Raw genomic sequence first — 21,297 nt, 5'->3', positions numbered from 1 at the left:
CGATTACCGGGTGTGTCTTTGTCTCACATATAGTGAGGTACAAAAAGGAAACAGTTGACCATTTCATCAGATCAAGACTCCACGCAACAATACACACACATTTGTGCCAGGCCACAAGATGCAGATTGATTGTGCAAAATTATCCAGAGATCTTGACATATTGTTAGCATTATTTCCTCCAGTTTCTTAGTAAGCACAGCATTTTTTAATTATGCACAGAGCCGAAACTGTCCAACAGAGTGAACAAACTGTTCATTAATTCAGAACTATCTGCCCCAACTCATATTTTATCATACAGGATTTATTTGGAAAAATATTAAGGTGATTTTCTTCATGAACAACAGTCATAAAACAATTCCTGTACATTTTGACAGCATGTTTAAATACATTTACATCCGAACACAGTCACATTGACCCGAAGTGCCTTATTTACAATAGACAAATCTGCAAAATGAAACAGATATTAAATTACATCAAAGTCACAAACACATCGATCACAATAAGCATTTAAATAAAAGAAATACAACCTTTGAAAAAAGCAAATCAGTTACAAACATATTTGATGGCAGTGTTTTTCCTCTCCTGATCTAGAATGGATCAGAGAACTTCCAGATACACACTGCGGTCAGTGCATATGCATACACAGTATTCATTTCAATTGTGTGTTAATACATTAAAAATACAACCCATCGTAGTGCAATGAGGTAAAACCGTCCCTACAGGAAGTGCAACAAGTCCATTTGGCACATTCCTGGGAAACAAACTTTGAGAGTCCGAGCCAGTATGGCCCAACGTCCTTTCCTGCAGTCACTGTGTTTACTTCAGTTGAGAACCAGCTCATTCTGAATGTCACCATCAACATAAGTTTCACAGCAGCAGTCACATGAAGGGAAACTTCCCTCTGGTTAGAGCAGCATTACTGGAGTAAAACCTCCTGTAGAACAAGATGAGCTACAGCTCCGTTGTGGCGTTACACCTGTAAAGAGAGAAATGCCGCAAAGTTAGCTTTCGAAAAACTAGATTTGCAGACCAACGTGTCAAGACATTAAGTACTGGTTTCTCGACTCACCTCGGTTGCAATAATACATTCATCCTTTTGCTCTGATATAACAAAGACTGACTGGTACTTTGTGTCTTTGCACAAAGATTCTGTGCATTTTGTCTCTGAAGAATCACTGGAAGAGAAAAGAACAAACTTTAGTACTGCATAAAAACACCTCATCATCAATGACCCTTGTCGAAAATCCTCATGTGATGACATTTACCTTTTTAAATGATTTCTGTGCTTCTCGTCCGAATCCGGATCGAGAGCCTCGGATTTTGTCGTTTCACACTTCTCTGAGTCCTCTTTTACCGAATCCTCCTGCTTTAACTCGTGAACAAGATTGTAATCCACTAGCGAGTAACGAGATTTGAATCCATTTTTTTCTCCACCTGTGGCATCGCTCTGAAAGTCCACTTTCTTGTTGATGTTCTTCACTTGCGTGGTTCCGATGATGCTCACGGACAAGTCCTTGTCTCGGCTGCAGTTGTTGGTCAAGTTGTTCATTGTCTCAATTTCATTATGGCTGTCAACTTGCTGGCTCCTTTGCTGCACCTTAAGACGGATGTAGACAACCAAGACAGCACCACTGATCAGGACTAAAAGCACCAAAATAATCCCAGCACAAACTGCCATCCAAGGAAAGGCACCATTGTCCTCATCGTACCTGTTGGGTCCCTCTACAACAGCTTGACCCTGAGGGTTATCTGGCAGCATGAACTGACAGTTACGACCACCATATCCCGGAACGCAAGCGCACACATAACGGTTGTCCCTTTCGTGGCAAGTGGCCCCATTGTGGCAAGGGTTGTGGATGCACTTGTTGACCAGAGAGCTGCAGTTCTTGCCAGTGTATCCAGGTGGGCAGGTGCAGGTGTAGTCATTGAGTCCATCCTGGCACGTGCCACCATTCTGGCAGGGATAGGCAGCACAGTCATCAATGTTGTCTTCGCAGTGCATTCCACTAAAACCTTCTGAACACTGACAAAGATAGGAGTCCACAAGATCGAGACACTGAGCACCTGGAAAATAGTTCAAATGGAAGACATTAGAAATGCCCATCATTTGTAATTGCATTTCAGATCTGCCTTTTGAATGGGAGCATTCAACTTACCATTTGAGCATGGATTGGAGCTACAGTGATCAATCTTCTTTTCACAGTTGAAGCCGGCGTAGCCTGTCGGACACTGACAAAAGTATCCTCCATCAGGGTTGTCAGCGCAGCGTCCACCATTGAAGCAGGGGCCATCAGCACAAGTCATGGCGCTCAGCTCACAGTTTCTTCCATAGAAACCAGGGGGACATGTACAGCTGTATGTGTTTTCAAGATCCTGCGAAATCAAAGATATGGTTGAGAAGAGGTTTGTATTGAACACAACTGACTGTTTTAAATTATATTACAGAAAATGAAATATTTCATATATTAGGCCAATGAATACTTACAGAGCAGCTTCCTCCATTTCTGCACGGGCTTCCAGAACATTCGTTGACCTCAATTTCACAGCTGGCACCAGTGAAGCCAGGTCTGCATGAGCAGGTGTAGCTTCCCTGGCCAGTGTTGGTGCAAGTGGCCCCATTCTGACAGGGTTTGTGATGTGTGCAGTAATTGAGATCTGCAAGAAAACATGAATGCAGGTTAGTCTCCTTTGCCAATGGACAACTCTAAATCAACAACTTCACCATTTACATCTTGATCTACCATGACAATAAATATAGCCGCAAGCGACAATTACTGGGGTCCAATCCCATGTAAAGAGAAGATGTCCAAAAGAGCCAGATTTGACAAAATAGATCCTGTGGATACAGTGGATACAGTTGTGTTGGGGCCAGATTTCAACTACTTTGATCACAGTTGCATAAGTTTAATTGTCTTATGTTATAGTGCCCCCAAGCATCATACATTTATTCAATTTGGCATGTGACCTCAGAATGTTCTGTTGTCCATGTGTACCAAGTTTTAAGTTTGAATATTGTGCTCACAAGATCAAGACCAATTAGACATTCTGGCCCTAAACCAAAAACATATTGGCTTGTTAACGACTTAACAAATCAAATTCTTTTGAAAACTTTTTGTCAATAACATATCTAGATAATACATACTAAATTTCGTGCAAATAAGACAAAATGCCTTGGACATGTTCAAAAAAGTAGGTTTTTCAAAAATAATGTCAATCTACTATAACAATAATCCTCACCTTGGTTACAGAAGAGGCCTCCCCAACCCTCTTGGCAGTTGCATTGCCATGGCTGTTGACAGGTGCCATGCAAGCAACCAGGATAACGAATGCAGTCATCACAGTACTTTCCACTAAAGCCCACTCTGCACCTAAAAACATGACAGAGGACCAGTTAGTATGTTATTGATCTCCATAGTGATGAGTGTTAAAAATGCAAGAACTGTAAATCTCCATCACACTTACTTGCATTCTCCAGGTTTGTCGCAAAATCCATGGTCCTCATCACATCCCGGAAGACAGTTTGCTATAAAGAGGAATATATTGATTAATAACACTTCCCCATCTGAAGAATCTGATGCCAATTCTTACCAAGCTGCTCACCCTTACTGTGTAGGCAACAACAAAAATGCTCTCCTCACTACCATTGGAAGGACACTCTGGTTAACACAGTTACACTATATAAAAGCTTCCCAAACAAAAGCTCCCTTCTCCCCTAACTGTGGGACAGAAGTCCCCTTTTTCACTCTGTTCATCCAACCCCCCCGCCCCTTAACTCCCAGAGTCTGCGCAGATAAAGGTGGACAGCTGGTGTACATGGTGCCAGTGCAGGACAGCTGCTCTATTGTCTATGTTCACTCTGCAGCTGCCCCCTTCCAACAATACCTCAGTGCGCTGAGCCAATCAGTGCCCAGCGCTCTGCCAAGTAACCAATCAGGCGTTTCATTTAATCTATGGCACGCGTGCCATTATTTGGCCAACGTCCCTCATTTGAATCACACAAAATGCCTGTTGCGACTGTAGTGACAGAGTTTGTTGTTGTTTTTCTTGCGAAATACAGCAACGTACCCACTTAAATAACTTCCACACACAAAATACAACGCTGTTTCACACAAAATGATTACCAATATTGTGTGTACTTACGTTCTGTGCAGTACTGTCCTTTCCATCCGGAATTGCAGATGATCTCTCCGCGCTCTCCACAGGTAAAGTGGCCAAAGGTGTCGTCGCGGGAACGGCAGAAGACCGAGCAGCCCTCGCCGTAGTAATGCTCATCACAGACGAATCTGTACAAGTACTTAAACTCTGTCCTCCCACCAACCTGTAGATCCTGGGACCATTCCTCACCCACTGTCAAATGCCTCTGGGTGGTCATACGACTGATGAGTCTGTCTGGGTTTTCTATGAAAGTTTATAGACATTTTTGCATTATCTATTTATTTATTTATTATTTGCATAAGAATGTCAAGAATGAATGCTCTATTTTTACATTAAATGTATGCATTTCAGCTCGGCTTACCTGTTGACAGATCGTCGTTGGATTCGGTGTGCAGCGCTTCAATAATAAGCGAAAAGGTACCCTGAAACATCACAGAAGATTATGTTAAAAAAAAATAAAAGGAATTGATTAGAAACATTCCTCCACATGTAGGTTCCCTTCTGTTTTACATATAACGGAAGATGTGAGTGACAAGAGGTGTGATCACATTGGGGATTCAAGCCTCATTTCTCGGATTTCACACTTACTTATTGCAGTAAAATGAAAGGTTTAAGAACTTCACACTGAGCTGACAATTAGCTTATATTCCAACCCAGGGGATGTGACATTTCCCACCCACCAACAAGTGTTAAATCCTCTAAACACCTATGTCCTGAGTACAGAAATCCTTCTTGAGTGCTAAACATATTACAAAACAAGTTAAACCCGTCTCGTTCAATCCAAGAGAAGAAGATGGCAAGTACTCACCGGCCATGTGAATCCGAATGAGAACTGAATGGGGTTGGTGAAAGAACTGTCTGGAGAGGTCTCGGGAACTTGGAAAGAGTTTGATCCGAGCACCGGGGTGACTGCGCCACCGTATGTGCATGGAGGATCCGGAGAGACATTGGCTTGGTAATGTTTAAGGCAAATCCTAAAAAAGGTTTTGCATTCACATTGCTGAATCCCTGACGCGGACGCAGATTCTTTGCAGCAGTTTGCGTTGCCTGTCACCCCTCTCTTGTTAAGAAACTCCTGCAGCTTTAACTCGAAAACGCCAGAACAAAACCCCTGAAAAGGAATGGAAATGACTATAAGTAATGACTAACAGTTGCCATCATGAACCTCCTCCTGTCCATGTTATAGGCTACTTAACAGCTATAGGCATGTGAGAGCATCATCAACCACATACAGACTTTCATTACCTGGCTTATCATGATACAGAGGAAAGCTGCAATCATAAGTCGTCCCATGGTGGAGAGGATCTGTACTGTGTTGTTAAGCGTCCACGGGCCAATAAATCATTGAAACTCACTGGGAGCTCTTTCTGATGTTCTCTTGTATTCACTTTATCTGCGCATGCAAGCCCATCAAAGTACCCCTTGGATATGTTCAAGCCAATAAATCCCAAATACGAATAAAAAGAGGAAACCCCGACGTGCAAAAGGGTGATGAACAGGAAATTCCCTCAGAAGACGAATACTCCAAGTTGTCAAAAGTTTGCAGTCCACTTGTGGTTAGTTGAAAAAAATGCAGAAAACAGAGACACGGGGTTGTCTACGCATGTATTGCTTATTCTCCGTGTATGCACTTGGCGTGGAGATGATCCAAAACTACTGATCCAAACTTTCCTCCGGTACTCTTGTGTCCATGTAAGAGACTGGTTGACTCTGCGTGTTTAATGTCCCAGTCCTCCCGCAGCGGGTTATATACAGACTGCGCCTGCTAGGGTAATGAGATGCAAATGAGCTACTCCCCAATCTGACTCTGGTTGTCACAAAGGGACACTTTTCAGTCTACACCACCCCCAACCCTCCAAGAAAAGAAAAGAAAAGAAAAGAAAGAAAAAAAAATTCGGCAAATGGTCAGTGAGCTGTAAAATGTGCAAATCTTAGCCACTGCTAAAAAGGAAAGAGTGGGGTAGGAGAAAAAAAAAGTCTAATTTACATACAGGAAAATAAGCACGCTTGAGAATCCTGTACATCCCACTCTGACATTAAACCGCAAATTACATCACACATTGCGCAAGCAAAGCGCATTCCTTATCATGGGGCAAAATCTGTAGTGCGGGTGTTCTTGCATGTTTGGGAACAACGGTTCTGCTTTACTAAAACATGACTGAAACTTTAAAAAATCGCCATGAATTTGATCATTCGTTTTTGAAGCATGTATTTCCAACATGATTTCTGGGGTAAAATAGACAGGGCTAAACTTTTTTATTATATTTATTTGCAAAGTTGTAAAATAAAATATTGTAAATAAATAAATAAATAAATAAATAAAAAAGCTTAGTTAGCCCTGTCTATTTTACCCCTATTATATATATACTGTATATTGGTGCCAGATGGGCTGGTTTGAGTATTTCTGTAACTGCTGATCTTCTTGGATTTTCACACACAATAGTCTCTAGAATTTACTCAGAATGGTGCCAAAAACAAAAACACATCCAGTGAGCAGCAGTTCTGTGGACAGAAATGTTTTGTTGATGAGAGAGGTCAACAGAAAATGGCCAGACTGGTTTGAGCTGACAAAGTCTACGGTAACTCAGATAACCACTCTGTATAATTGTGGTGAGAAGAATATCATCTCAGAATGCTGATCTGAGATGCGGGTTGCCGCTGTTTTGGCTGCAGGAGGGGGACCTACACAATATTAGGCAGGTGGTTTTAATGTTGTGGCTGATCGATGTGTGTGTGTGTGTATATATATATAATTATTATTATTATTATTATTTATTATTATTATTATTATTATGTTTTTATTTATTTTTTTCAAATATCAGGAATTTTTTAGTCAAGAATATAAAGTTTTCTCGGGTTTACTCCATATGACCTCAACAAAATTTACATTTACAAAACAATGTCAAAATATTGATATTTAATAATATGACAAAATAAAGTTGTTGTTGTTGTTGTTGTTGTTGTTTTTTAACTATAAGGGGTCAAAAGGGGTGCTCTCTATTTTAATCTTTATTATTTTATTGTTATTTTTGTTACATGACAACAAGATGGCTATACCTGCATGTTGGTTACACCGCTTGACTTTAATATGTTGGACAAAAGTTGTATAAATATTAATAATATTTAATTTTTTTTTTTTTTTTAGATACTATATTAAAAGATTATTTTGATTATTCCGCTTTTAGACTTTTATTTCACTTACTGTCTTCAGACGGTTACACCACATGACATTTGTTATTGTAAGTCCAGGAAAAAAATATCAAAATTACTTTGAGCTCAGTTACTGAGTTCAAAGTAATTGTAGAATGTTTTTATGTAGAATGCGTTTTTAATGTATTTAAAAAGAAGAATAATAATTGAACTGATCTGGACAAAACATTGAGCGTCACGTTATTGACCCTTAATCAACTTGGTCAGTTGAAAAAAAAAAATGTATGTGGCTTCCACCCTTTTAAATGCAGAACAAGTTGAATTAAGTCGGAGTACGCAGAATGTGTTGGCGCCTCGCATAATTAGGTCATGTAAAGTGAACATTTACAGCATCCCTCTGAACATTCTTTAGTTTTCTGTCCTTGTCTCGTCACTTTTTACCACACATCATCTCAGTGCTTAAAGTTTTGGTGACTCTATACATCCAGAGTTTCCATCTCTGAGCTGGACTGGTGTGTGTCGTTCGCGTGGCTGTCATTAAGGCACTTTGTTATTGTGTGAGGGGAGAATAAGTCTCTCTCTCTCTCTCTCTCTCTCTCTCTCTCTCTCTCTCTCTCTCTGTTTGTGTGTGTGTGTGCTCTCAGCTGTATGGTAATTCAGACAGCACCTGCTCCTCTCACAATGTAGCGGGGAGAAAGAACACCCCTACACGTCATCTCCGACAAAAGTACCTACCAGCTTCTGTTGTTTTTTGTGTTTTATCAATTATTTCGCATTTAATTTGACGAGGAAGTTACGCTGTCCTCTTTCCGATGCGCGCTTTTAATCGTCCATATTGTTCATTTAACCGAGGTCTCACTTTTTCCGCTCTGTCTCACGCATGAGATGCGCGTTTTTGTGTGTATGCGTGAGGGTGGTCTTCATTAGTGCGTTAATTACCGTTTTAGAGGAATGCGACAATATGTGCGTTTGTGACGCGGAGTAACGGCATGCGCATGCACTTCTCAGATGCGCACAGATTTGCCCACCGTTTTGGATTCAACTTAATTTCGGCATTTTATGTATGGTTGCAAAAATAATGAAACATTTAAACTTTGTTTGAATAATAATGCAGTTTTCGAACAAAAGCATGGACTTCGAAGATGCCATCGGGCGACAGGTGTCATTGCAACACACTGTGGGATTCGCTCAATGCCTCCACACACCATGACAGTTATTGAACTGTTGACCATAAATAAGAGTGGAAGCATGTCACCCAGCTATCATCACACTTTCCCCAACAATTCTTTACACTGACATCGCACACATTTCCCGATTACTGCAGCAAAGCGTAACTGAAAAGCATCGTGAAAACCCTCAGATTTATGCCCACTCCGTTTATTCTTATCAGGCGTAATTTATGCCACGCGATACTGTCCTGGTTAAATCAAGCAGAAAGCTCCTTTCTCGCATTCCTCCTTCTTTCTGAAGGTGGACTATGGGGAGACTGTTTAACTTAAGTGTTTCTATAGGGGGCTGTTGTACTTTAACTCCTGCCCACCAGTAGTTGCGACGAACAAAGCCGGGACTCGAGGTCTGACTCTTCATCTTTTCTTTGCGCTTTAATTTTCATTGATTCTGAATACAAGGGGAGCCCTCGGGGATTCTCTCTGAAGACGCGGACAGCCCCCAAGCCAACCATCTGCTCCCAACCAAATGGCGTTTTTTCACATCACCGCTGCATGTCTCCACTGCCTCGATCTGGGCAGTGCGCACACGCAGGCTTCCTCCAAATGAGACTGGAAGCATGCTAAAGAAGCAGCACATGAATGGCACTGGGCCATATGGTTAGGGATGCTGGAGTAAGTGGCCGTGGGAACAGCAGCAATTTACGAGTTTACAATAACGACCACAGTAACAGCCTGTGCGAGAGTGTCTGAGAATCGGTACAGATCTGTCAAACCAAATAGAGCGCAAAGCTACAGAACATGATCGTCCGGATGGCATGAAAGTTAATTTCACGTTACCAACAACCCTGACTGAGCCTGCGCGTGCAACAGTGATGCACTGATTGACCGTGCATGCCTATGCATTTAAATGTAATCTTTATTTTGTTTTAAGAACAGTACACATTTGTTTGTTTGTTTGTTTGTTTTTTGTTTAGAGGTTTAGGTTACCCAACATGACGCAGCAATGACTCGCACTGATTAAAATAACAAAGGATGTGTCGCGTGGCTCGAGTGGCGCACACACGATGGAAAAGCAACAAGCAAGAAGAAAAACTGAGACGTGCAACAAATCAACTGCATCCAATCTACAAAGTAACTTTTTGAAATACTTTAAACTTTGCAATCTGGTTACTTTAGATGGTATGGGTGTATTTGAGCTGTTGTATATGTCCTGATGAAGTTGGGCTGGTTACCCGTGGGTGTGAATGTGTGTGAGACTCATCAAGGAGGGGTTTGCATTCTTCAACATGAGGACTGTCGCGTGCCGCTGTCCTTTGTGAACATCTGCCCCTTTTCTTGGGGTTGTTTTGTTTATGAGTGAAACTTTGGTTCAAAGAGACAGAGAAATCAATAGTTAACCCCCCATTCAATTGTGATGAATCTCAAGCTCTAGCATAGCTAAAGGCCTTAATTCTGTAGATTTATTCCCCCATCAATATGCGAACAGCGTTCATGCTACTGCAAAGTAAAGTGTTGACTTCAATCTATCATATATTAGATTAAATAAAAATCAGCCTGGTCTTAATTGCTTTTTATACCGTTCATTCATGAACACACACATAGGCTATTTTTTGTTTTACTTTTTTGACAACTACATATAAGCTGTTAAAGTATTACCATGGCCAGTTGCCACAGTATGCAATAGACTGGCATGTCTTAAGGTCAATATGGCAAAAATGGCAAAAAGAAAAAAAAGAAAAAGAAAAAAAAAAGAAACAGATTTCTCTAGAAACTCATCAGTCAATCATTGTTTTGAGGAATGAAGGCTATACAATGCTTGAAATTGCCAAAAGACTGAAGATTTCATACAAAGGTGTACACTACAGTCTTCAAAGACAAAGGACAACTGGCTCTAACAAGGACAGAAAGAGATGTGGAAGGCCAGATGTACAACTAAACAAGAGGATAAGTACATCAGAGTCTCTAGTTTGAGAAATAGACACCTCACATGTCCTCAGCTGACAGCTTCATTGAATTCTACCCGCTCAACACCAGTTTCATGTACAACAGTAAAGAGAAGACTCAGGGGTGCAGGCCTTATGGGAAGAATTGCAAAGAAAAAGCCACTTTTGAAACAGAAAAACAAAAAGAAAAGGTTAGAGTGGGCAAAGAAACACAGACATTGGACAACAGATAATTGGAAAAGAGTGTTATGGATCTTAACCCCATTGAGCTTTTGTGGGATCAGCTAGACAGTAAGGTGTGTGAGAAGTGCCCGACAAGCCACATCTATGGCAAGTGCTACAGGAAGCGTGGGGTGAAATGTCACCTGAGTATCTGGACAAACTGACAGCTAGAATGCCAAGGATCTGCAAAGCTGTCATTGCTGCACGTGGAGGATTTTTTGATGTGAACTCTTTGAAGTAGTTTAAGAAGTTCTGAAATTTTTTTTTCAAATTGTAATAGAAATATTTCACGTTATTAATGTCCTGACTATACATTGTGATCAGTTGAATGCCACTTTGGTGAATAAAAGTACCAATTTCTTTCCATAAGAGCAAAATCTGTACATTATTCAAACTTTTTTGTGGTCAGTGTGTGTGTGTGTGTGTGTTTGTGTGTGTGTGTGTGTGTGTGTGTGTGTGTGTGTGTGTGTGTGTGTGTGTGTGTGTGTGTGTATAGATATATATAATTTTTTTTTTTTTTTGGAGTGCATGGACTTACAAATTAGGCTATTTTCCTCGGATAGAAACTTACAGTCGTCATTTTCTAAAATAAGAGATGTTTTGGCAGAGTAGCCTAATCGATAAATCAATCATATTTTTTTTTTTTTTTTTTTTTTTTTATTCGAAGCCTATAACATTGTTTTTGATGTGGTCATTTTGTTTTGTTTACAAGAAGGATTAATAAGGATCATAAAGGATGATGCTGATTGGTTGGTTGTTGGGATTGTCGTTTCCGGAAGAGGAAGTGAGCGCAACATTGTAAACAGAGCGGGTTTAGCTTAGCATGTCAACCAGTCAACGCTTAAAGAACGTTTAGTAACTTAAGTATTCCAGTTGAACTGTACATCTCACCCCACCGAATAGTGAGTCCGTTTTTGTTTCTTAGGGAGCCTTAAGTTAATTATTTGTGGCAGTAAATGATAAAAATATCCTTCTTTATCTTGTCTGGAAGCATCGCTGCTGCATAATGATATTCCATCACTGACACACAGTTGGTCACAGTGAATGTTACAGGATTCTCAGATCGTTTATTTATTAACTGATGTACGTCACCAGTTAGAAATAATACAAAGATAAATAATTCATATTTAATCATTTGGATTTTATAATTAATATGTTTATATTTGACGCGTACGTGTCCATGAACTTTTATTTTTTGTCTACATGATTTCAGGTTAAAATAAGGAAGAGTGTATATCATGGGAGCTGGAACTGAAGTATTTCATCTTTTTAATTACCGTTTGCCTTCACTAGTTCATTTTAAATGGTCATGCATGGTGATAAATTGATTTTTCTAAAAGTGTAAATATTCTATATAGTCTTAAAATTATTATCAGATCATACATGCAGCATGCATAAAAATTATAAAAAATAATTAATGCTGTATAAAAAAGTTTTAGATGGAATATTCCAGGGGTTTCAAACTTTTTGATGACAAAAAACCCCAAATGTGATGATCCTTTTGCAAGGGACCCCTTCTTGAGATATAAAGACCCATTTATACTGTGTGATAAAATAGTAAGTGTGATATTATTAAGACAACATTGTGTTTTCAAAAATAAGAAATTGGCATTTATAGTGCCATTGCATTAAAGCCCAAATAAATAATCAAAATATTATCTGGACAATATTTACTCCATAGTTTACAGTATTTCTTTTATTCTACCCACTAGTAGAGTTTTGGTATATACCTGAAGACTTTTTTTTTTTTTTTCAATTTCTTCTAAAATGTATTTGTAGTCTTCAAAAAGTAGCATGAAACAATGTACTTTTTCACACAATTTTTCTCAGAAATTTTCTGTGGACCCCCTGCAGCTCTTTGCGCCCTCCTTGGGGGTCCCCAAAAATAGCTGGAATTTAGCGTGTCGCACTGTTCTTTCCAAAAGTATTTCATGTCAACCATTCATATAATGTAAACTAAGAATATATGTAAAAAAAAAATATATACATACACTGGTGGCCAAAAGTTTGGAATAATGTACAGAGTTTGCTGTTTCAGGAGGAAATTGGTACTTTAATTCACCAAAGTGGCATTCAACTGATCACAAAGTATAGTCAGGATATTACCGATGTAAAAAACAGCACCATCACTATTTGAAAAAAGTCATTTTTGATCAAATCTAGACAGGTCCCATTTCCAGCAGCCATTAATCCAACACCTTATCCTTGAGTAATCATGCTAAATTGCTAAATTGGTACTAGAAAATCACTTGCCATCATATCAAACACAGCTGAAAGCTATTTGGTTCATTAAATGAAGCTTAACATTGTCTTTGTGTTTGTTTTTGAGTTGCCACTCTATGCAATAGACTGGCGTGTCTTAAGGTCAATATTAGGTCAAAAATGGCTAAACAGAAATAGCTTTCTCTAGAAACTCGTCAGTCAATCATTGTTTTGAGGATTGAAGGCTATACAATGCTTGAAATTGCCAAAAAATGGAAGATTTCATACAAAGGTGTACACTAAAGTCTTCAAAGACAAAGGACAGCTGGCTCTAACAAGGACAGAAAGAGATGTGGAAGGCCAGATGTACAACTAAATAAGAGGATAAGTACATCAGAGTCTCTAGTTTGAGAAATAGATGCCTCACATGTCCTCAGCTGACAGCTTCATTGAATTCTACCCGCTCAACACCAGTTTCATGTACACCAGTAAAGAGAAGACTCAGGGGTGCAGGCCTTATGGGAAGAATTGCAAAGAAAAAGCCACTTTTGAAACAGAAAAACAAAAAGAAAAGGTTAGAGTGGGCAAAGAAACACAGACATTGGACAACAGCTAATTGGAAAAGAGTGTTATGGATCTTAACCCCATTGAGCTTTTGTGGGATCAGCTAGAATGTAAGGTGCGTGAGAAGTGCCCGACAAGACAGCCACATCTATGGCAAGTGCTACAGGAAGTGTGGGGTGAAATGTCACCTGAGTATCTGGACAAACTGACAGCTAGAATAACAAGGATCTGCAAAGCTGTCATTGCTGCACACGGAGGATTTTTTGATGAGAACTCTTTGAGTAGTTTAAGAAGTTCTGAACATTTTTTTCAAATTGTAATAGTAATTTTTCACATTATTAATGTCCTGACTATACATTGTGATCAGTTGAATGCCACTTTGGTGAATAAAAATACCAATTTCTTTCCATAAGAGCAAAATCTGTACATTATTCCAAACATTCGGCCACCAGTGTGTGTGTATATATATATATATATATTATATCAATTATAGCTTAACTATTATTATGCACTGCAGTTTCTTTCCAAGTTTCCTCACTGTAAGGATGTAGATAGTTTATCAAATGCTTATGTGTTCACTTGTATGTTTCAATTTAGGTGCATTTATGAACTTGTAAATGCAGAGGACCTCTCACACAACTGAACATGGGTGTGAAGGGCTTACAATACTTTATGGAGGCATGTTGCCCAGGTACTTGTGTACCGGTTGACCTAAAACAGATGGCAGAGAATCACGTCAAAGACCATCCTGACAGTAACGCTACAGTTGTAGTGGATGGAATGGCCTGTTTAAGATACTGGTATCGCTGTCAAGCTTGGGTACATGGAGGTCAATGGCAAGAGTATATGCACATCCTTCAGGAATTCATCAATGCGTTTACGGCTGCAGGCATACGATTGGTCTTTTTCTTTGACGGAACAGTTGAGGAACAAAAGCGTGCCGAGTGGGTGAAGAGGCGTCTGAGAGTCAACCAAGACATCGCGAGAATTTTTCAGCACATTAAGGCTCACAATCAACAGCCGAATAGCAGAGACCTTTTCTGTCTACCCTCTGGAATCGCAACCTTCTCCAGATTTGCCCTCAAAACTCTTGGCCAAGAAACATGGTGCTCTGTGCGTGAAGGAGATTATGAGATTGCTGACTATTCCCTCTCTCACAACTGCATGGGCATCTTGGGTCAAGACACAGACTTTGTCATATACAACACAGTCCCTTACCTTTCCATCAGTAAACTCAATTTAGACAATATGACAACTGTTCTGTTGTCCAGAGAGACATTATGTCAGGTCCTAAAGCTTCATATGTCTGACCTCCCTCTCTTGGCCTGTATGTTGGGTAATGACATAGTGTCTGAACAGCAAATGCAACGTCTCCGCAACAGTGCTTTGGCATTATATCGCAAGAAACACGGGCAAGTTCAAGGAGACAAAGTCTTTGCTGTCGCAGATTTCATCAATGTTCATCGACCTCGCAGCGAGGGAACGTTTGGTGTTTCCTCACTGCCGTTAATTGAAGCAGAGAAAGAGGCTTTAGAAAAAGGAATCCACATGTATCTACTTCCTGGGCAAATGTCCCCTTGGTTACAGTGCCGCCGTCCCTCTCCAGAGTCAGTGTGTTTGATGGCCAAGTACGTTCCTCATGACATATTACAGGTAAAAAGAAAAAGTATACAATAGGGTCCAAAATTATGAGACCATTAGTGAAATGCTGATTTGCTACAATATTTTAAAATTATAAATTATATTGTCTGCATATTAATTTGAGTGAAAGATTGAACTGAAAAATTAGTATGAATATCAGATTTTTTTTAGGATATGATTTGTCCCCTTTTGGTTGTGTTGTGTTCATTTTGTGCTAACACATTTTGTGTTCCTGGTAAAAATTATTTTTAGTAATAATGACAGGTTTTGTACTACTGTTTTTAACATTATTTTATAAAATATATATATATATATTTTTTTTTGTTGTTTTTTTTTTTTATTTATTATTTTTTTTTTATTGATAGGATTCATTGAACTGAGCTTATACTGGGCCAGTGGGGGGCACTCCCTGCAGAAAACAAAAAATAATAATAATAATTACATAATAAATGAATAACCACTTGCTTGATCTGAACAAAATAGGTGTCATTTTGAAGTTTAGGATCTGGACTTTACAATGCATATAGCTGATCCTACCAGTTCTTAAAAAATGCTTTTTAATTTGCTTACAAATAAGAACCATTTCGTTCTCATCATTTGCAATTTGTTATCAAACAATTATATTCAGAGTTGGTAAAACCATAAAAAAGATGAGATAGCCATGTGTTATATATAGTTGGAAAGGTGTCAATTAGTAGAATGCAATAAGCAAATTTGTTTCACTCAGAGGCCATACTGCAGTGAGTATTAGTGTATGAAATTCCCACTGACACATATAAATATAATAAACAGGAGTGGCTTTTTGTCACGTTTTTTTCTTATTACTTCCTGAAACATACATATAGACAATGAAATATCGTAACTTACAGCAGACTATCCAGATTCAAAGAGCCTGAACACAACATAATATGATATGTAGATCTTGAAATATTACTCAAAGAGTGTACATGGAAAGACAATGCACAAAAGGGTGCTCAACACACATTATCATACCTGCCAACACTCCCTATTTTACCGGATTTCTCCCGTTGTTCTACCCCTCCTCCATAAAATACGGGATCATCCCATATTTAAATATGAAATGATGCATCCTGTATCTAATCAGAACGGGATGCGATTTGTCCCATGAACTGGTCAGATGTCGTCACTGCAAAATTGTTACAGATCGTTCATTTAACATTGATATAACTTGGGAAATTTTCATTCGGTGGGTAAGTGGTTGTCTGAAAAGTCCACACATTGTGCTGAAATGTGAAAATTCCACACATTGTGCTAATGCTGTGGATTGGTTTTACTGAAAAACAGAAGGTTCAAAATGTTCAATAAGATGTACAAAATTACACTGATACAACAATGTACTGTATGAATACAATCGCTGAGTCAAAGACAAGTACAACATATTAAGTAAATAAAAGAATTAGATCATCAGATCTAATAAAAGACCATAAATTCCACCGGCTGCCGTTCCTCACGCATACGGCACCAGAAACTAAATCTCCTTATTTTTCAAAATCCGATGTTGGCAGGTATGCACATTGTGTGTGTATGTGTGTTTTGTGTGCGCACATGTCTGTTGATGTTATATGTGCAAACACACATCCACATACAGGTGCATCTCAATAAATTAGAATGTCGTGGAAAAGTTCATTTATTTCAGTAATTCAACTCAAATTGTGAAACTCGTGTATTAAATAAATTCAATGCACACAGACTGAAGTAGTTTAAGTCTTTGGTTCTTTTAATTGTGATGATTTTGGCTCACATTTAACAAAAACCCACCAATTCACTATCTCAAAAAATTAGAATATGGTGACATGCCAATCAGCTAATCAACTCAAAACACCTGCAAAGGTTTCCTGATCATGGGGAAGACTGCTGATCTGACAGTTGTCCAGAAGACAATCATTGACACCCTTCACAAGGAGGGTAAGCCACAAACATTCATTGCCAAAGAAGCTGGCTGTTCACAGAGTGCTGTATCCAAGCATGTTAACAGAAAGTTGAGTGGAAGGAAAAAGTGTGGAAGAAAAAGATGCACAACCAACAGAGAGAACCGCAGCCTTATGATTGTCAAGCAAAATCGATTCAAGAATTTGGGTGAACTTCACAAGGAATGGACTGAGGCTGGGGTCAAGGCATCAAGACACAGACATGTCAAGGAATTTGGCTACAGTTGTTGTATTCCTCTTGTTAAGCCACTCCTTAACCACAGACAACGTCAGAGGTGTCTTACCTGGGCTAAGGAGAAGAAGAACTGGACTGTTGCCCAGTGGTCCAAAGTCCTCTTTTCAGATGAGAGCAAGTTTTGTATTTCATATGGAAACCAAGGTCCTAGAGTCTGGAGGAAGGGTGGAGAAGCTCATAGCCCAAGTTGCTTGAAGTTCAGTGTTAAGTTTCCACAGTCTGTGATGATTTGGGGTGCAATGTCATCTGCTGGTGTTGGTCCATTGTGTTTTTTGAAAACCAAAGTCACTGCACCCGTTTACCAAGAAATTTTGGAGCACTTCATGCTTCCTTCTGCTGACCAGCTTTTTAAAGATGCTGATTTCATTTTCCAGCAGGATTTGGCACCTGCCCACACTGCCAAAAGCACCAAAAGTTGGTTAAATGACCATGGTGTTGGTGTGCTTGACTGGCCAGCAAACTCACCAGACCTGAACCCCATAGAGAATCTATGGGGTATTGTCAAGAGGAGAATGAGAAACAAGAGACCAAAAAATGCAGATGAGCTGAAGGCCACTGTCAAAGAAACCTGGGCTTCCATACCACCTCAGCAGTGCCACAAACTGATCACCTCCATGCCACGCCGAATTGAGGCAGTAATTAAAGCAAAAGGAGCTCCTACCAAGTATTGAGTACATATACAGTAAATGAACATACTTTCCAGAAGGCCAACAATTCAATAAAAATGTTTTTTTTATTGGTCTTATGATGTATTCTAATTTTTTGAGATAGTGAATTGGTGGGTTTTTGCTAAATGTGAGCCAAAATCATCACAATTAAAAGAACCAAAGACTTAAACTACTTCAGTCTGTGTGCATTGAATTTATTTAATACACGAGTTTCACAATTTGAGTTGAATTACTGAAATAAATGAACTTTTCCACGACATTCTAATTTATTGAGATGCACCTGTATGTGCTCACCTAAAAGACTGTAATGCTCCTGAACACTTAATATTTCTGTATTTTGCAGTCTAATCCATTCATTTCCAGTGGCCGGTCATTTTTGACCGGGAACACAACAGGTGTAACAAAGTGAAATAAAATCGATCTTTTGGTGTTTTTCAGACACCATATGTGAAGAATGTCAAGGAATTTTATTCCAATTAAATTAAGTAAAAAAAAATGTTTAAGAAAAATAAAGTCGTCCAGGACAAAATGACTGGAACACAACATAACATCTTCGTGCAAAATCTTCCAATGGGAATGCTACTAAATGTTTTAAAATCCTAAACAATTCTGTTTATTTTCTGGTATAAATTTAAAAAAATCTCAGATTTTCAATGTGGTCTCCAACTTTCCGACCCCACTGTAAATGATAAAAACACACAACAATATCACTCCAGAGGTGATGTGAGTTTTTACACTACGGATTTCCATGTTGCAGGCAGCGAAAGAGAAGCACAAACGCGCAGAGTGTTTTATGATCTATAATGTGCTGTATGATGGAGTCGTGGATTGCAGTAACACATTAGAGGATGAGGATGAGTTTGAGTTACCACCGCAGGCCATCTTATATCTGCCCGTCCGAGAGCGCATCTATGGCCTTTTCCTGCCAATACAGTCAGGTGTGTTTGAACTCTTTTCCACTGAGAATTTAGCCTATTTTTTTGTTTGTGTTTCCTATCTGTTATTTTGAATACATTTGTGAGGAAGCCAACTGATTAAAGGAGAGTATTTGGAATGACAGCAGAAAAGGCATAGCACTTTGGTTTTCTGCATGCCGCTAAGTATCGCGCTTTGCGACTTTGGGTGATGAAAATTTTGTCATCGGTTGAGTATGCGTGTATTGTCTGCATGCAGCCCAGTTTAGGCCATAGTACATTTCACTTTGTCACGTGCGAGTAGGTCTCATGCACAGTGCGCGTGACGCAAACTTCTCATGTGGACAATCCACATGCAGCCTAATTTGTTTGCGTGCTGTCAGCACATTTGAGGGGGCCTGCACACTGGAGTTTACGCTGCATCAGAGAATGCTGCAAATGCATTGATTTCAATGGGGATGGTGCGTCGGAATGATGGAAAGGGAAAATACAAGGGTTTGCGACCAGAATTTTCGGAAAGGTGGGATTAGTTGCGCTGTGAAAAAAAAAACTCATTACATGCATTGTATTCATTCCCTGTTCTTTATTATTTTTATCTGCCAGGCTAAAAAGATAGTAGTTGTAGAGAGAGAGCCTTGAGAAGTGTTTCAATGTTCACTAGTGCATTATATTTTGGATAGCCATCTGTATTGGTGATTGTCGCTTGTTTTCAAACTGAACCACCTCCTCCTTCAAGTGCACGCCTTCCAAAGGGACATTTCGTACTCCCATGCGTCAAACGCTCCATCTAAGCTTTCCCTAGTGTGTAAGCGCCCTTAGGCTAGCGTATACTTCGTTTTCACACTCACTGTTGCATCTTGCGCACGGACAAGTGTTCAGCCTTCCAAAGTATGCTCTTTTGACTGCGAGCCCACACGGACGCCTTCAATACATGTGCGCTACGAGTGCTACAATCAGCAGCAACCGCATGCGCTGATGAAAAGCAAAGGCGCGGACTGTCTGCGTGTCTAGATAAACTAGGCTGCATACGTACAGCCTGCGCATAGTCGCGTACTGGGCTGATGTAAACATTTCTGTCAGATGTACAGACACCCAGAAAACCGAAGTACACTTTGGCCTTAAGTCCCATCTCATGAAAACATGGAAAACATATCATAATATTTCAGTTGAAATTAATACAATCATAAAAAGTCATAGAAATTTAGTGAATAGAATATTTTTCTTGTTTTCAGATTTAAAATAGGCCTATTTCATCGGCTAGACAGTACTCCTTGTGAGTGCATCACTAGAAAATGATTTTTAGAAATCCTTATCCAGTAATAATAAACAACTGGAAAAGTTATAAAAATTCATTGGTAAAGTAAAGGGACTGAAGTTAATTATTCCATCATCCCCGATAATTTATCATTATTATTTAAATATTATTTGCCTACACTGTATCATTTGTCTTTTTCCTTAAAATCTAGGCATTGAGTTGAGGTCTTGAAATATATGCTGCCCTCTTACTGTCATGTTTACCGAAAATAACTTCATTGCTTCATAGTATTCTGGGAATTGTCCCAGTATATACTGTCCAATATTTGTGGTGTGGGCAAATATGTGATGAACGTGCCATTGACGAAGTAGAGGCAGACCAGTGGGGACAAACATATCAGATTTCAAACAGTGGAGACTAATTTTGGAAGTACTTGGATCTGTCAATCATATTATTTCCTATACACAAGCCGAATGCATGGATTCCCTTTCAATGCTGCTTTAAGTTTACTTTATTAGTTAGTTTTGTGGAGTATTTTTAATGTCAGTTTGTTTACTTTTTTCTGCCTCTTTCCTCTCTCTGTTATAGATTGTTCTGTGTCAGTCAATGAATGGTTTGTCTTCCCAGGAAATCCACTTAAGGAGCCAAACAGAGTCACTCCAAAACCCCTCAACCATCCAAGTACATAATTAAATAGTTACATTTACATATATTCATTTTAAAGACACTTTTATCCAAATCATGGCTACAGTAAGGCACTTACAATGGTACACACTGTTTCAAAAGTATAGCCTCAAGGTGTGTTTTAATTATATAACTGACTATGTGTTAACATGATTTTATTGTATTAAAATCACTTACTAACCCTATCTGTTTAAAATTGTATCCAATATTACAACTTTTTGTCATGACATTAACACCATTATTTACCCTGTAATCTGTTAAGCGCTGTCATGCATCCATCTTCGATCGCTAATCCAGGACCAGGTCGTGGTGGCAGCAGACTAAGCAAAGTAGCCCATAAATCCTTTTCCCCGGCCATATCCTCCAGCTCATCTTGGGGGATCCTGAGGTGTTTCCAGGCCAGCCGAGAGATATAATCCCTCCATCGTGTTCTGTGTCTTCCTCTGGGCCTCCTCCCAGTTGGACATGCCCCAAACACCTCCACAGGAAGGCGTCCAGAAGGCATTCTGATCAGATGCCTGAACCACCTCAACTGGCTCCTTTCAA

General features: G+C 39.4%; 2 protein-coding genes across 4 annotated transcripts in view; one reads left to right on the top strand and one right to left on the bottom strand.

Moving 5' to 3' along the window:
• Nucleotides 1-304: 304 nt before the first annotated feature.
• On the bottom strand, nucleotides 305-5,856 carry LOC127413924 (delta-like protein D). The gene is made up of 11 exons (XM_051651496.1): nucleotides 5,401-5,856; nucleotides 4,964-5,266; nucleotides 4,517-4,577; nucleotides 4,141-4,398; nucleotides 3,463-3,523; nucleotides 3,238-3,368; nucleotides 2,486-2,655; nucleotides 2,157-2,373; nucleotides 1,266-2,064; nucleotides 1,070-1,175; nucleotides 305-976 (listed from the first exon to the last, which is right to left on the bottom strand). The coding sequence occupies exons 1-11, from the start codon at nucleotides 5,446-5,448 to the stop codon at nucleotides 971-973; spliced, it is 2,160 nt and encodes a 719-aa protein (XP_051507456.1). The 5' UTR covers nucleotides 5,449-5,856; the 3' UTR covers nucleotides 305-970.
• A 5,562-nt stretch (nucleotides 5,857-11,418) lies between these two features.
• fam120b (family with sequence similarity 120B) overlaps nucleotides 11,419-21,297 on the top strand; it is a 32,305-nt gene continuing 22,426 nt past the window's right edge. Inside the window, exons 1-6 of one of the 3 annotated variants that reach the window (XM_051651503.1) lie at nucleotides 11,467-11,541; nucleotides 11,853-11,895; nucleotides 12,073-12,196; nucleotides 14,003-15,058; nucleotides 18,656-18,836; nucleotides 20,656-20,748. In XM_051651503.1, coding sequence (XP_051507463.1) covers nucleotides 14,051-15,058; nucleotides 18,656-18,836; nucleotides 20,656-20,748 — 1,282 coding nt within the window. In that variant the 5' untranslated portion in view covers nucleotides 11,467-11,541; nucleotides 11,853-11,895; nucleotides 12,073-12,196; nucleotides 14,003-14,050. The other 2 variants (XM_051651502.1, XM_051651504.1) reach the window with 2 other exon arrangements.

The sequence above is a fragment of the Myxocyprinus asiaticus genome, chromosome 23 (genome assembly GCF_019703515.2).
Source record: "Myxocyprinus asiaticus isolate MX2 ecotype Aquarium Trade chromosome 23, UBuf_Myxa_2, whole genome shotgun sequence".
In the NCBI taxonomy this organism is placed as follows: domain Eukaryota; kingdom Metazoa; phylum Chordata; class Actinopteri; order Cypriniformes; family Catostomidae; genus Myxocyprinus; species Myxocyprinus asiaticus.
This window is presented reverse-complemented; position numbering and strand designations above follow the sequence as displayed.